The sequence below is a fragment of the Patagioenas fasciata genome, chromosome 23, assembly GCF_037038585.1.
Source record: "Patagioenas fasciata isolate bPatFas1 chromosome 23, bPatFas1.hap1, whole genome shotgun sequence".
Classification (NCBI taxonomy): Eukaryota; Metazoa; Chordata; class Aves; order Columbiformes; family Columbidae; genus Patagioenas; species Patagioenas fasciata.
The window spans coordinates 4,296,072-4,312,110 of record NC_092542.1 but is presented as its reverse complement, the minus strand read 5'-3'; the positions used below and the strand labels follow the sequence as shown (position 1 = coordinate 4,312,110).

Genomic DNA, 16,039 nt, shown 5'->3' with positions numbered 1-16,039 from the left:
TAAGTTGAAATAAAAATTACTGTGCGCACATTCTTTAACTCCTAACATTAATTTGTGAATCTACCACTTACAAACCTTTAAATACATCAGCACACTAAAGTACAGAACACAGCTCAATATTAGTCCAATAGTTCTTTACAGTAAAGACACTGGTAGATATAAATTGAATGGGGGTGACACACACACCACATCTGCTGTACCAATCTCGTCCACCTCAATTCTGCCCTCCTTTAAAATGAGATTGGGGTATTCCAGAACAACAACCTATTTGTTGCATACGTTAGATACAGAACGTCAACTAAGACAGATCTTCCTTACCCCAAATTTTGTGGCTGCACCTCTCAACAGCAACACCAACCATTCAGCCAACACAGATCTCTATTTTCTGCTGCTCACGTTGTTGAAATTTTGTTTGGCTAAGAGCTCAAGCAGGTACTAAACCGAGTTGGCTGAAAGCCCGTTGTGCTCCCACATCCAGGTGCGCACCCAGCTGGGTCCTGCTCATAACAAGCCCAGTTCTAGCGAGTTCCACACAACAGTCTCCCCCTGCCCTGTCTCAGAAAGGGGTGTGGGCACAGAAGGGAGCAGCTGGCTACAATCAGCCCCAGGCCAGATCCAGATTACCCAGCACACTGCCATGGACAGTTTTGCTACTAGTAGTACAAAGTGTATATACCAAGTAAAATGTAAGAATCATTTACCATTTGATACAGACATAAAATGCACAAGAAATAGAAAAAACACAAGCTGTTGAATTAAGAAGTAATGTTCTTACCTTGTTCTTTAGGGAAAAAGTACCCGGCATACCCGCAAACAGAAACTTGTTCTTGACTTTCAGTTTTCCAAGATTAGCTACAATAAGACTATTAGACTTGGAGCTTTCAGGTATAAGCAGAACAGGAGCACCCGCCTCAATATCAAGAAGAACTCGGGAAGCTCGCTGTGCTTTATCTCTTACCTGGAAAGAGCAAAAATTCGTTAAAAGAAATTTTTTTAAAATACTGGAAGCAGGTATTTCACACTGATTAGTACTGATTTCAGGAACACTATTCTTTGATTTATAAAATTAAAATGTGGTGAAATTTTATGCCAGAAAAAGAACCCCAAAGCTTGTTTTAGGCAGATTATAAAGACAGTTAAAAACCAACCATGAGGCAAACAGCCCACACCTGTGCAACAGGTGCAGCATTCAGGAGTGAAGCACCTGGTCACCACTGAACTGAGAGGCATAACAGACACTGCTCAGGTCACCAGTGAAAGAAAAGATTACTTCAAAAAATTATTTAAGAAAGGAAAAAAAATCATTCAGAACAGATGTTTCAAAATCAGATTCAAACCTCCTACATGATGCACAATGAAGCATTTTAATATATGGAAGTATTAACTGTCTTTGTTCCAATTATGAGAAGTGATTTTTTAAACAAGACTATTACTATTAACCATATTAATCACTCCCACATTAGGTTTTTTACAAATTATTGTGGAGGAGTTCAATATCTGATTTTCTCAGTCTAACAGCCATCATACTTAATCAAAAACACGTGAGCAGAACAGAAGGACTTCATCCTTGGTTCTCCTTATTCAGGTTTTATAACTACTTAGAGAACAGTGGAGAAAAAAGCAAGATAAAATCTTGAGCCTTTTTTTGTCTGGCACTATAAAGACAGGGAACCACCTGTATCAGTGCATATGGCAGGATCCAGGTGCCAAAGTTTTAAGTAATGCGCAAATTGCAAGATGAGTATGAGCAATCTCTGCTAATATCAGAACCTCTGATGCATTAACATAAATCTTATACTGCACTTCCAAAAGCAGGCTAGGAAAGAACAGAAGAAACCCGACATACTGTTTGTCCTTCAATTGCTGCTCTTTGCCGCCCCAAGACATCCTGAAGCTGAGTGAAATGTTGGATGAAAGACACGACCTCTGCCTGGAAACGCTGAGTATGCACATACTGAACAGACGCCATTCGTAAAGTGACACAAATATCACACTCTCTCTGCAGCAACGGATCTGGCCTCCCATATCTATGATAAAGGTTGAAAGTAAAATTTAGCTATCTTAGCTATGTTTTAAAAATAGTGCCATTAATTTTTTTGCATTCAAAATAACGGATTATTTAACTGATGTTCACAGTATATAATTAAAACTACTTAAATTATAGATATAAAAACTGGTTTTATACTAATTATATTACACAGAATCACAGAATGTTAGGGATTGGAAGGGACCTTGAAACAGTCCCAGTGAGCACACCGATTTCACCCCAGGGGTATGGGGGGCTTCCCAGCCTTCATCAGCTCTAGAGTGATGCCCTACTGATGCAAGCCCAGCTACAATCACATCCCCCTTGGAGTCTGGTTTAAAGCTCTCCAAAGGAGCCCTGCTAATTCCTGTCCCAGCATACTTTTGCCTCTGTGAGATAAACCTTTCCCACGTATCACTGTTTGGACTGGTGTCTTGTAAAACCAGACGTTACCAAAGAACCCAAAGCCCTGTCTGTAGCACCAGTCCTGGAGCCAACTGTTTACAGACTGAATTTTTCTATTCCCTCCCATATCATCACCCAAAACTGGAAGGAGGGAAGAGAAAATCACTTGAGCCCCAGACTCTTTTACCATCCATCCCAAGGCCTTGAAATCTTTTTTCATTCCCCTCAGACTGGGGGGATGCAGCTTCCTCCCCATCTGTCTGGAAGACCAGCAGTGGGTGCACCAGGTTGGGGAGCGTCCTGGTGATGTCCCTGATCTGGGCTCCAGGTAGACTGCACACTTCCCTATGATGAGGGTCAACTCTGCAGACTGGGCCCTCCGTCCCTCTCAGAAGGGAACTGCCTACTACAATTACCCTTCTTATCTTTCTTATATTTCTTATTTATTTTATACTAATTATTTCTAAAGTAAGTACATTAAAGTGCTAAAAATCTCAAGTTTATGACTGACAAGGTTTGAAGTCTCATTTAAGTCACAAGCACCCAAAAGCAGAATTATGCAGACCTGACAATTGTGGGTGGTTTTATTCGGTTTGTTTAGTTTTTGGTTTGCTGTTTTGGAGGGTGGGGTGTTAATGCTGTTAATAGAGAGTAACAAGAAGTTTAAACCCGTACTTATAGATCTGGAATATGAGTGCCTCTTCACCGCTTGTAGTGAAACGTTCCCTGTAAAATTCTCCGTGAGCTGTAAGATCACTTAAGGACAGACTTCCGATACTTCCTTGCAGGGCTAAATCTCCCTCTGCAAAACAAGACACACCATTAGTATCCTCAAATATGGATAAGATACTAAAACCCAAAGGCTTCTATCACTGCGATAAACCCACTGCAAGTAATTAAAAATATCAAATTCAATTATACATGGCATTCAAAGAAAACCACACCTTTCTGCCACAAAGATCATATTAACCCAAACGTAACTCCATGTTTTACACACATAATGTGATCACATCGCTTTGATTTGTGAAAACTTAGAACTCCGTTTCTCTAAAACAGTGCTACACACTATTGTTCTGCTCAGTGACAGTAAAGGATGACATTCCTAGCTAATCTCAGCAAAAATGATCAAGGGTTTGACAACTGGAAGGGATGCAAGGATTTAAAATCAAGCCTGAAAAGGCAGAGGAAGAAGCAGCAGGAAGAGAATGTGCATCCTCCCCAGGAAACAAACACACAAAAACCCCAATGAACACCAAAATAAAAGCATTTCAAATCACAACTCCAGTGCACATCTCCTTTTATTTTAAACCGCATACAACCTTAGCCTGGCAGACTCACCAGTCACCTCCAAGTGAGCTGCAAGCTTTGACACGCTGGCTTTAGCAAGCTCACTAGTTGTCTTATTCAGTACTAACGATAAGGAATGGACCTGGTCAAAAAAAAAATAGAAGAGGTTGGTATTAAACCATATGCTTTCATAGCTGGAATGCCGTTAGGTTTTTTTCAAGACAATTGCTCTGTAACACATAAATGGCAAACAAGAATTATTTGAATGGGAGACACTGGAGGAAAGCAATGTTTTTACTTCCCTGTTTGCACATTAATGGGTCTCTCAATCAACTCAGAATGATCAGGACATCAACAAATCCCAGAGCTGCTATCTTCATCCTTTTCTCTTTCACGATTTATCATTTTTATGTTAGACTGCAGGACTTCTAGGCAAACACTATATATATACACATATTTTTTAAAAAACACATTTATACATAGAAATGAATAGAAATATATGTATAGAAATACATGTATATATATTTACAAACATATAGAACTAAAAAAACAAACAAAACCTCCATAGTATCCAGAACAGCACAGTGCCAATTTCACTATGCTCAGTCTTTAATACTGAAGCAATTAGAGACCAGACATTTAGTCTGTGACCTGTGTTACCCCAGGGAAATAATACTCCCTGCCCACAGAATCTGCACCTTCCTCAGGCACAGAGCAGCCTGGATGGGGCTGAGGGTGGGTGTCAAACTCTACCCCCAAGAGCTCCACAGGATGAACATGGAGCATTTGATTTAAATGTCACCTCAAGTTTCTATAAACCAGACGTTTTATGACAGACAATCCAATTACTGTTTTGCATCTCAAGTATACCTTCAGATCCAGCTTAGTGTTTACAGGCTCTTGGGCTTGAGAAGCTGACAAGGTATTTATTTCTGATTTGACTGTCTGCTGAGTATCTTCAGGTTGCAGCTTCATAGCATGGTTATCAGCAGTGGATCCAATCCCAAAGAAATCCAGTATCACTACCCAAGTTTGCAAAGTTATTAAGACATCTAGACAATTAAAATCAACATCTACACTACGGTTAATTTTGTTATAGCGAGAAGAAAATTCAGGATGTTTCCTATCCACTAGAAATATATTGATATGAACTAATGAATCATCAAAGTTACTTTTTCCACAAGGCAACTTGGATCTGCCTGCTGTTGGAGAAGGAGGTGGAGTCAGAGGATACTCAGAATCAGCATCTTCTTTTTGCTTCTTACGGGAGGCACAAACTGGTCTTTGGTACAGCTGAAAGACATTAGTTGCTTCTTCCATATGGGAAGGTAGGGAACGTGGCATATCTGGATATTCTACATTGGACACCGACGGACAAGACTGCGAAAGATATTCCTTGTGTGCTAAACTGGAAGGCTTGGGTGCTCCCCGGGACACCATGAGATTCTTATACATAGAGTCTGGGTTTTTTTCCAGAAGATCTTCCATCAGCAGAGAACGCAAGGCAATCTGAATAGACAAAGTCTGAGGATGATCCTTAGTAAACTCAACATCAAAATCCTGAAACTTAAGGCTGACAAGACCTTGTGCACCAAGTGTAAGATCACCACTCAGTTGAACCTGGAGCTCCGAGATATGAAAGTTTGCTTGAATCTGAGTAAAAGATTTTGTTTCCCTGACAGTTAATGACTTGTTTGGAACAGAATTAAAACTAGAATGGCTGAATAAGCCATTTTCCTTCCTTTCACTCGAGAATTCCGTGCCTGTGCTATGAGGTGATGCTGAAGGAGAACTCTGACAAGTTGAAGACACAGAAGTGGTTGGAAATCTGTTCAAGTCTTCACTGTAAATTAAATTATCCAGAGTTTGCAGGACCTGTTCATACACATGTTTTGCTAACACCACCTAGAATGCAGAAAAAATGAAACAACCATCACTAATTCATAAACATGTCTAAAATGCTCAAAAACAAGATGAAATTTTTTGGTCATTGTTATTATGACTTAAGACTGTCTCTTCTAACCACATGTAGTTTCCACACTACCAACATGTTAAACTTGAAGGTATTTGCCTGAAAAATACTTACCTTCTATGTAGAGAAATCCTTTTATATCGATAGTGGAAATATTAATACTACATTACTATACCTGAAGAGGGTTCACAAATTTCCCTTCAATCTTCATAATGCTTGATATTCCAAAGTCTTCGTTACTCAGAGGAAAAGTTACATCCAAATCTCTCTCCAGTGGTATCTTTTCCAATTTAAACTGGATGGTGGTATTGTTCAGAATGTGGAATGCTGTTAAGAAAAAGTGAAATGAAAACAAAATTATAGTAAGTGAACAGATTATCCTATGAAGACTGTACAGCTAATATAACACAGTAGCTATTTAACTTGCCCAGAATCTCTCAGCAATGCTAAAATACGTATATATAGCCATGTTTTGTTAACTTTCTGCATGAAAGGCATTATTCAGTTTTTAATCACAGAATGTCAGGGATTGGAAGGGACCTGGAAAGCTCATCCAGTGCAATCCCCCCAGGGAGCAGGAACACCCAGCGGAGGTTACACAGGAAGGGGTCCAGGCGGGTTTGAATGTCTGCAGAGAAGGAGACTCCACAACCTCCCTGAGCAGCCTGGGCCAGGCTCTGGCACTCTTACTGAGAAGACGTTTCTTCTAAAATTTAAGTGGAACCTTTGGTGTTCCAGTTTATACCCATTACCCCTTGTCCTATCACTGGTTGTCACCGAGAAGAGCCTGGCTCCATCCTCCTGACACTCACCCTTTAGATATGTGTAACCAATAATGAGGTCACCCCTCAGTCTCCTCTTCTCCAGCTCCAGAGCCCCAGCTCCCTCAGCCTTTCCTCACACGGGAGATGCTCCACTCCCTTCAGAATCTTTGTTGCCCTGCACTGGACTCTCTCCAGCAGTTCCCTGTCCTTCTGGAACTGAGTCTTCATTAGAAGACTGAAAATGGATATAAATAAAATAACATATCCATTGAAATTAAAATCGAGCAATTAAATTAAAATCTCAAAAGGATGGCTGAGACAGAATATACAATCAGACCTATGGTCAAGACACATTTTTAGTACCATCTACCACTCATATTAAAATAATTAAGAGTCCTCTGATTAACATACCATGGCCTTTATGTAATGATTCAAAAAAGTCATGACGAGTAAAATGAGATTCTTCTTGGCTATTAATACTGGCAGGACCTGAAGAAGAATGCAGCCCATGAGGTACTTCACTTGCAGACTCCTTCTTGCTCGTAAACTGACTGCTATTTAAAGAATACATTTTAATATCTTTAATTTCAACTTGCAGTCTATCACTTGTTGACTCATCTTCTCCTGGTACAAAATTCTGAATAGATATTTGTCCTAGATGACCTACAAGCAGTTCAGAACTACCAGGCTTTCGAGGTATTGAGACAATCGGTGATTCAATGTTTATATTTAATATAAGCTTAATTGTATCAGTTTTGAGAGGTGCTGATCCAAATGCAGAGCCTTCACTATCTTCTAAGTTGTTAACATCTCTTGATCGTGGTGCTGTATCAAACAAAGAAACCATTTCACTGTATTCAGCAGTTTTAGTTGCCAAGACTGTAGTAACTTTTGAAGCTGCACTTTTCAACATGCTGCAGAAATTCTCTTCCAATTCATCCATTGACAAGGTTAGCTCTTTCAAAAATTTAGCCGAGTGGTTGTAGTGTAAGGAGGCCATTTTGAGGTTGAGAGAACATTCCTCTTTTGACTTCTCTGTGAAAGTGAAGCTTAAAGCATCTGGAAGGCTATTTCCATCATCAAGCCTAAATAATAAAGATTCTACATCACCAATGAGATTTTCATACCTTACTGTATTCCCTATGCTGACAACATACTGGTTCTTTACACTATCTTGTGTGAGGTCCATCAGGTGAAGGCACCCAAGAGAGCCATTTACATCAAATTTACTACACATGGAGACATTGACTTTGGTGCCACCAATACTGGCTGTCGCAATTTTTCTGCCGTATTTCTCTCCATTTGTCATGGCGACTGTCCTGAGGAGGAGTATATTTAACCAGTGAATATCAACTGCTACCTCTGTATTCTGTACATAAGTAGACTGGAAGGTTTCCTGTTCCCTCCAATCTCGTTCCAAGTCAGTTACCAAAGGCTGAGGACTAGAATCTTCTTTATCCTTTGGGAAAGATTTCTGGAGAAACCCAATCAGCTCAACAATAGTCTCTGGATTAAGGATGATATCCAAGTTGTTCACCTGCAGAGAGATCACCTGCAGACTGCTATCCAAATTCATCGACGGGCATTCTGCACTCACAAACTGATACTCTAGTTTTATCAGAGACTCCTGATCTTTTGCATCATTACCGGATGAAGAATTGGAGGGTGCAGTGCATCTCTCTGCCAAACTAGCTACGTCAATGGGACGTGCATCGTATGGTCCATAAACTGGAGACTGAGCCCTGCTGTCTCGAAGACTTCCTGTTGGCACATCAAAACTCAAATTCTTATGAGAAGCCATCAAAAGATCAAAATCTGTTCCATACGTTTGCATAGTGTCAACCAGTAACAGGCCATGAACAGTCAGGGATACTTCTGCATCATATGGCCTTTTCACAAAATGGGCATTGGTGCCAAAAACCTTGAGCACAGAGATATATCGTCCATTACTTTCAACACCCAGCTGCATGCAGTTGACTTTGAATTCAGCCAAAAGCAGCTGAGATTCAACAAGAACTTCTCTAGTATGTTGCTCCAGCATCACAACACTCTGTGTCAGATTCATTACAGAATCATGCAAGCTGCCAAGCTGGTCTACCTCTGCAAAAATCTTGTCTTTCGCTAAATGTAGGGCATCAGAAGACTTTGTTTCAGATGTACTCAGCTGTGTACAACAATTCTTCAGAGCCAATATTTTGTCTTCATTGATATGAATTTTCAAGTCAGGCAGAGTGCCAGACAAGACAGCTCCAGGGTATTTTGGGTCAGACGTGTACATCAATCTGCGTTCCAACTGCAGGTGAACATTGAATTTTTCTACCACATGAGTTGGACCCACATCACTATCCTGAACATGCTTCCAGTTGTCTTTCACTCGGCCCACCATGATCTGAAGGTCCATAAATGAAAGTGTGTATGTCTCATACATTTTTTTACTCATTAATTGTGCTTGTAGCTGCTCTTCACTTATTTCTACTCCAGTAAACTCGGACATTTTAATGTCACTATTAGTGTTAGATTCTGGTGGCGGAGTATTGGGAGGAGTTGCGAGAGGTGTTTTATATTCCTCGTCACTCAATTCATTGACATCTGAAGAAATAGTATCTGCGCTCCTTTTAGATTCTTCTGTGGATTAAAAAAAAACAGTAAACAAACAAATAAGAGTATTCTCTATTCTCCTTAGATATTTCCCATCATTACCCAATCATCCTGTCTGAGTTGTATTTTTCGTAAACACAAAGCATATCCAGTACTGTGTCCTTGCCCCCTTCCACTGTCACTTTTTTATTTGCACACCAGGAAATCTACTACACCTCTACATACATGCAGATCTCAGTCACAATGTACTATAGAATCTATTAAAAGGCACTATCGCCTCATTTTCAAGGCACTATTACTACAAAAGTGTTTCTGGGAGAAGGTGGAAAGAAAATGAAAGCTGCAATAATTCTAAATCATACCTTGAGAATTGGTAAGTAATATTCTTCCCAGATCTACAACAACTAGCACTGGATCCACACATTTGAAATCATCAGGGAAGATCACCTGAGGGGCAGAAATATCGAGGCACACAGTCCAGCTTTTGCTGTTTTCCTGAAAGTTAAGAAAAAATAAATAATAGGCCACAAGAAGAGTACAATACCACATGTAAAAATCCCCACTTTCATCAAAGGAACACCACAGAAGCAAACAACAAAGAAGCCCCACTCTTCAGAGTTTCAAGTCCTAAAACATGTGGCAAAAGAGGCTACACAAACATTTTGGAGGCAAAAACTTACAATGAAGTCTCCTACTAGTAAGCGGTCAATAGTTTGCCTGATTTCAGCTTTTGTCTGCATCTTCAGCTTGTTGTACTGTCTTCTGGCAGCTTCAGCCACTCTTGCCTCTAACTCAGACTGATATCCAAAACCTGCACAAGAGATACAAAGCCGACCAGGTATAATTTTGTTCATCTGTTACTGAATTAAAGAAAAAAAGTATTGCTTAATTTGAAGTGGACATTGATTAGTGCTTTATATTTCTAAGAATGAAAAGAAATGAAAATCAAAGATAAGATGTAACACCACCACCAAAACAAACCCTAACCCCACAAAAAAAACACATTAAAGGTTAACCTGAGGTATGAACCCTTCCCTTGTAGAAGAAGTCAGCTACTTTCTTAATGGCTTGTGGATTGTAAATAATATTTAGAGGTCTGGTACTGACTTCCAGGCGCCTCTCAAAATTGCTGTGGATTGGATTTCTTTCATAAAGCATCTCAAACACTGGGGCATCAGGATCTGCAACTGAATAAAAACTGAGTTACAAAATGCAGTTGTAACAAAAACCAAAAACCACCAAACAAAAAAGAAACACAAAACAAAGGGATAAAAGCAAAACACAACCCCAAAGAATGTAATGACTAATTTTTAATTAGTGCTACTAGGAAAGTAGTACCTGTCTGAAAATTCTTCAGTAATGGAAAAGCAAGTAATATGATCAACTTCTACAACGAACAGAATTCAACATGTTCGCATATACAAAACCATTTTCAGAACTGGTGTCCTAATGCTGAACTCCTAACATTTTTAAACTTGTTTTAAACTAAGACAAAGAGCAAGTGCAACTTCCTTTGTGCTGAAATACGTTTTTTCTTACTTTCTTTCACGTCAACCTGCACGCACACTTACGTCTGAACAAAGTTCTATGATTTTATCTTCACTATTTGCAAAAAGCATTTGCACGAATTCCAACCCTAGGCACTCAGTTTTGAAATTTGTTCGCAGGAGTTATCCCATATGCTTGTTATCATCAAACATAAAACAAAATCTTTACCGGTATTCTGATTAATCATTTCTGAGGACAAACTTTGGAGTCCAAAGGAAGACATGCAGCCAACCTCTTTTTGCTGATAAGAATTTAAAAGAAAAAGATTGTTTAGATAAAATCAACCAAGTCACTTGCTATAAGCATAAAAGACTTTTCTGTATTACGTCTTACGGTCGCTTTATAAGTGAATTTTATGTATAGTCTGAAAATATATGCATTTTTTTCCTTGAGGTAGTAAAACCAGCAGGAAGTATGACTAAGAGGCTAATGCTATTTAAGTCCAAACTTCCATCTGTTCTCTACAAACTACAAAGTACAAAACACATCGGAAATTTTCATGGAACTAAATTCAAATTTTGGTTGCTCCTAAGAGATACCTGAGGTCTTTTCAGCAATACGTTAGGAAGAAAAAAAAGTTCTGTATTTCTGCTTCTAGAGTAACAGTATACAGGTGAAATAAAACGTTACTTGGACCAAAGAGCTTTATGAAAAAGAACAATCACTGAGTAAACAGGAATGCTGATTGTTCCAAAAATCAAATCTTGTTCAACAAATCACCTTCTTCCCAACACAAGTAACTGTCACGTTAAAGTTACAAGCATACAGAGCAAACAATGAAGAGTTCTATGAATGATCCTTGCAAAGGGAGAGGAAAAATAACAAGTGGACTCTTGTGTTCTCTTTCTGGGATAAGACACAAATCAAGAAAAACGTGTTGAGTTCTGGAATGTACCAATTTTCATATACACTTATGCATTCTACATAGTAACTTAAAGAGGCTTTTTCACCTACAGGATTCGGGAAAACAAGAACAGGAAATATGGTCCCTTCAGTTGCCAAATCCCTCAGAAAAAGACCACCAAGCTGAATTTTGAGAAGGGAAGAATTTCGGCGAGGAAGGGATTCTGCTAAGATCTTGACACCTGGAATATAAAGACATAAAATGCTTCTCTATTACTACACGGCACGGGTTTTATCTAAATTTTACAGATAACAAATACCATCCAACAAAGCTCTGGTCTTCTTTGAGAAAGAACAGGAATTGATTTAATACCTGAAAACTCCAGCTGCATGAAAGCAGTCTCCTCAGCACGCACCGCCTTCTTCTCCTTATGCAACAGAGTGAAAGAGCCACCCTGCAACTGCAGATTGAATTTAGCAAAAACATGATCTCTCTTTGTAAAGGTATTCATGCTAGAAGCATCTGCAGCAGGATCAAAAAATTCATCTGCACCTAATTAAAAAACAAAACAAAACCCACACAACAAGACATCGAGTAAGTTTCTGGAATACTACTGAAGAACAGAAAAGTTTCTCTGAATTTGAAAACAAAAGATTTCCCCAGCTTTAGAGACGAAACATAGAAACAAAAAATAAAGCAGAAATACCTCCTTCCTTAACAAAACTGAATATTCTGTAGAAACCTTCTATTAAGATAACATAAACCTAAATTTAAGAAGATCCCAACAAGCCAGTGTTGTTAATGTTATACCCAGTCACAGCAAGATACGTGACCCCCACTCACCTGAACAGAAAATGTCCTAAAGCTCTTTGCCATAAATATCTCTAACAGCGGAAGCAAATGTATTCCATAAATCACTTCAGAATTAAGCAGGTACAGCAGGTACTGAGATGTTTTAACAGGTTATTAAGCTCTGCTGCCTAGGCGCATCAGTTGACACACATCATCTTTTAACAGGACAGAACCAAAGTGCTGTTCCTATTCACCCTTACCAGGTATCTCTCTACAGTAGAGTTAGCAGCCTTAACAAGAAAGAGAAACCCCTGTATTTCCATACCTAGTATGTCTTCCGGATTCCACTGTTCCTTTGGGTCTGGCAGCAGCCCTTCAAAAGGTTCACCTTCGTATGTTTGCTGAGTGTATCCATACCAGCCTCCCCAGCCAGGAAACCAGGACTGCAGATACTGCAGCATTCCAGTGCTACTGCCACGTGCAGATTCTGCTGTGGGGGAAGCTCCAGGGGAATCAGGCAACGGCTCTTTAATACTCTGTGTTTGAACATTGAAGAGATACACATCACTGCTGATAAGTGAAAGAATATCAGAAGTGTACAAAAAGAGTCATAATAAAAATACAATTCCATCTACTATTTACTCAGCACTCTTCAATATATCAGCAGTAATATTTTCCATCAACACTTAGCCTATTAGGAGAGTAGCAGCAAAGAAATAATAAACCACATATCTAAATAAAAACAAATACATACTAACACTCTCCAGCAGAACAGAACACAATATCTCAGAATAATTCACTTAAAGATTCTAAATATCACCCTGCATGCAGAATGTTTCTCACCTCAGCTAGGTCGTGAAATTTATCATGAACTATCTCATATAGTATCTTCAGTTCTTCGTAAGTTTGCTCATCCTCAATTCGATGCATTTCTGCCTGAAAAGAGAAAAAAAGGTGAAGTAACTGCATCATCCTAAAATCAACTGGGGAAAAATAAAAAACCAACAAAGCACCCTGAAACACTGTCAACTTGCCATAATTTTTCCCACATTAGCTACCCAACCATACTGGTGACCTGACACACTTCTAATGTTTAATACTTTCTGAGTCTATAGAGAACATCAGTTAAGAAAGCATGTCAGACTGACATGAATGTTCTATGACAGTTTCTATTTTTGGTGAAAATCAGTTACAGCTCAAAAATGAGACAGCTTTTTGCAAAGCAAAACAAAAACACAAGAACCCTGCCACTCACACACCTCCCACAAGCCCAGGTTCCAAGCTTTAAAAATTCAATTATGGTCAAAAGACAATCTGTTCAGTGAAAATGGCCTGCAGAAAAACTAAAGATGCTTCTAAACCAGAACACTTTAAATTTGAGAAGATGAACCAAAACCAATACTGTAGGAAATGTAAATGTAAATACCTCCTCTGCAGCAGACAGCGGTTCCCCCTTCAACTTGCTGTAATACAGGTCAGTGTAAGATACAGCATCTTGGGCCCGATGTAACGCGAACTCCCAGGTCGAACGTTGTCTCTGCTCCCTGATCTCCGAAAGATTAGCGTTCAAAGCAAAGATCCACCATTCTCGGCAGCTGAAACATTTGAAAATTACCGTATTACCAGTATTTCAAAAAAAACCGCAAACGCATGCCAAACGGGTGAAACGTCCAGAAGAGGTTCAGTGAAAAAAACAGAGGGCAACTGCTCAGAGGAAGCATCAGGATTAGAGACAGCATATGTGGGCAGTTCTACAAGTTGTATAGAGCAGCACTCTGCAAAGTCCCCACCACTTTAGTGGGATTTAATATAGTTGTTATATATCAAAGCATATAAAACAAAATATTGAGTTACACAGACCTCCGATCTGAACTGACACAATCTTTCTAAGGATAAGTTGTTCCATCAGTTTCCCAGGGATGGAGGTGAGGCTGACCTGTCTATAGTTACCCGGGTTCTCCTTTTTGAAGACAGATTGATGAAAATGGAAGCTCTAATATATTATTTTTATTATCTACTTTTAATATTTGCCTTCATTCTAGTCTCCCTAGTATAGTTTTTAATACCATATTAACAATACCACATCTGTAGATACACTTACTTCTCTGTGACCGTAACCTTTGGTCTCCACTTCCTGAATTTAAGCTGTCGTTCCTTTCTAGCCAGTTCCTTTAAAAATCCCATGATCTGCCGATACTGCATCTTTTCATAAAAGAATACACAGATCAATTAAGCAATACTGGGAGTGTTTTCCAAATCAAAGGGGAGGAGAAAACAAAACAAATAACAACAAAAAAAGGCAAGCTTATTTTATCTGCACCAATGGCCAGCATACAGTTTCAGAATTAAGATTAAAGTTAACCATAATTCATAATTTGATTCTCTAGTGTCATGTATCTTCTCCCAGTAGCTAGCAGATGTGTGACATTCAATTTACAGGCTTCCTTACTTAGAAAACACAGAATGAAATCTCCTTCCATGTCAGATTATCAGCCAAACATCAGCTGCTACTGTACATTCTACAGACCAAAAAACCCCACATATATCTCTCCTGTTACAATGAACAAACAGAAATGTAATTTCCTTGCACTAATCAGTTCCGGTGAAATAATTAAATAATTTTTAATGTTTGGTTTTAAAACAAATAGCTTCTTCAGTATGTCCCATTCAAAATTTTTAAGGAAGTATTAATTTCATGCTACAATAATTGGTATTTAAGCTGTTACAAACACTTCCACAGTTTTGTGACCCCTACAGGTATTTCACTATTTGAATCAGCAACTGTTTTTCTTAGATAATTCAAGACTGAATTCTACCAAATGAAGACGTTTGGTATTTACCTGTGAAAGCTTCAAGGGTATAGTCTCAAGCTGAATGTCACACTCCAGCCGCGGAGTCTGGCGTGATCTTAAAGGCTCCTTTGAACAATTTCTCTTAAGAAGAGCAGAAGTGCATACAGGTCCCATGATGTAATTATGATCATGACTTTCCATACTTTTATCCATCGCTTCCTGTGGGTTACAAGCAAATTTATTCTATAAGAAAAGAATGTACAATACTTACTAGGGTGCATTAGTTTCATATACTATAATACACTTCATTAGCACACCAGTCCATAAAAAACCCTCTTAAACATGTTCTCTCTTCAAAGGTAAAACAAAATATTTCACAGCACAGCCTTTGTGGGGTTGCACATGTATGTCATCATTATAGCACGAAACCATAAACTTCTGTTGCTCTTAGAAGCACCAGACCCAATAAATTTTAAGTCAATTAGGTGTGCAACATAAAAAGGAGACTAACAACAACAATCTCTCTCATACCTGTAGCTGACCAGGAGGCAGGTCACCCAATAAAGTGCAGCTGGTATCCCAATAAACACTGAAGTCGGCAACATCCAACTGTTTTTTCCTCATCAGTTTCTCTACCTGAAGTAGAAAAAGTGGTATAAAGTCAAGATCACGCACCATGTACCATGACATTTTTAGTTATAGTTCAAGATATTCTATATCAATGCCCAGAGTCAATTTATAAGAATAACCAGAAGATTATTAAAATGCCATACTTTTTACTAAATATTTGCTAGCACACATAAAATACTGCATCACATCTTAACTGCCAGGACAAAAACTTATACTTACTGGTTCAAATACTGCATTCTGCATTGATACATTTTTGATGCATATGCCAAATGCAAATGGTTGCAAAGGATTTGTGACACCATCTTCAAACCTGAAATGGACATCCTGAATTTTTAACTAGAAAGAAGAAAAAAAAAGCATTAGTAGAGACAAACATTTACA

General features: G+C 38.8%; 1 protein-coding gene across 5 annotated transcripts in view; it reads right to left on the bottom strand.

The window, feature by feature from the left end:
• VPS13D (vacuolar protein sorting 13 homolog D) overlaps positions 1–16,039 on the bottom strand; it is an 81,157-nt gene that overhangs the window by 61,600 nt on the left and 3,518 nt on the right. For all 5 annotated transcript variants that reach the window (XM_071798394.1, XM_065855360.2, XM_065855363.2 and 2 more), the window contains exons 6-25: positions 15,878–15,994; positions 15,560–15,664; positions 15,077–15,247; positions 14,338–14,438; positions 13,663–13,831; positions 13,080–13,172; positions 12,562–12,772; positions 11,817–11,996; positions 11,555–11,685; positions 10,769–10,841; positions 10,069–10,239; positions 9,733–9,863; positions 9,415–9,547; positions 6,866–9,079; positions 5,866–6,017; positions 4,589–5,623; positions 3,770–3,860; positions 3,107–3,233; positions 1,847–2,027; positions 776–958 (exon numbers count right to left, since the gene is read on the bottom strand). In XM_071798394.1, the coding sequence (XP_071654495.1) occupies positions 776–958; positions 1,847–2,027; positions 3,107–3,233; positions 3,770–3,860; positions 4,589–5,623; positions 5,866–6,017; positions 6,866–9,079; positions 9,415–9,547; positions 9,733–9,863; positions 10,069–10,239; positions 10,769–10,841; positions 11,555–11,685; positions 11,817–11,996; positions 12,562–12,772; positions 13,080–13,172; positions 13,663–13,831; positions 14,338–14,438; positions 15,077–15,247; positions 15,560–15,664; positions 15,878–15,994 (5,769 nt within the window). The remainder of the gene's footprint in view (positions 1–775; positions 959–1,846; positions 2,028–3,106; positions 3,234–3,769; positions 3,861–4,588; positions 5,624–5,865; positions 6,018–6,865; positions 9,080–9,414; positions 9,548–9,732; positions 9,864–10,068; positions 10,240–10,768; positions 10,842–11,554; positions 11,686–11,816; positions 11,997–12,561; positions 12,773–13,079; positions 13,173–13,662; positions 13,832–14,337; positions 14,439–15,076; positions 15,248–15,559; positions 15,665–15,877; positions 15,995–16,039) is intronic.